Raw genomic sequence first — 366 nt, 5'->3', positions numbered from 1 at the left:
TATCCCCTGTGTGCCTTGTCGACTCAGTTGTATGCTATACGAAGTTATTACGTAATTGCAGAGCGTTACCGCTTATGGACGTACCATGATAGAACGAACGAAGCAAGAGGTGGAGGATCGCTTTCGAATAGAAAATGGATATAAAAACGATGCGATAGTCATATATGGCGACACTGATTCCGTGATGGTTAAGTTTGGCGTGAAAGCTATAGAAGATGCAATGGAACTCGGTAAAGAGGCGGCCGATTACGTGACGTCGAAATTCATCAAGCCTATAAAATTGGAGTTTGAGAAAGTGTATTTTCCGTATCTCTTAATCAACAAGAAACGTTACGCTGGCCTGTATTTTACGAAACCGGATAAGTA

At 41.8% G+C, this 366-nt stretch overlaps 1 protein-coding gene across 1 annotated transcript; it reads left to right on the top strand.

Moving 5' to 3' along the window:
* Nucleotides 1–61: 61 nt before the first annotated feature.
* On the top strand, nt 62–361 carry LOC105462133 (DNA polymerase delta catalytic subunit-like; the record flags this gene model as incomplete). Its single annotated transcript, XM_011708667.1, has 1 exon — nt 62–361. A coding segment is annotated over one exon (300 nt), but the record flags the coding sequence as incomplete, so codon positions are not given.
* Nucleotides 362–366: the final 5 nt, after the last annotated feature.

The sequence above is a fragment of the Wasmannia auropunctata genome, unplaced genomic scaffold (assembly GCF_000956235.1).
Source record: "Wasmannia auropunctata unplaced genomic scaffold, wasmannia.A_1.0 LD270021.1, whole genome shotgun sequence".
NCBI lineage: Eukaryota > Metazoa > Arthropoda > Insecta > Hymenoptera > Formicidae > Wasmannia > Wasmannia auropunctata.
This window is presented reverse-complemented; position numbering and strand designations above follow the sequence as displayed.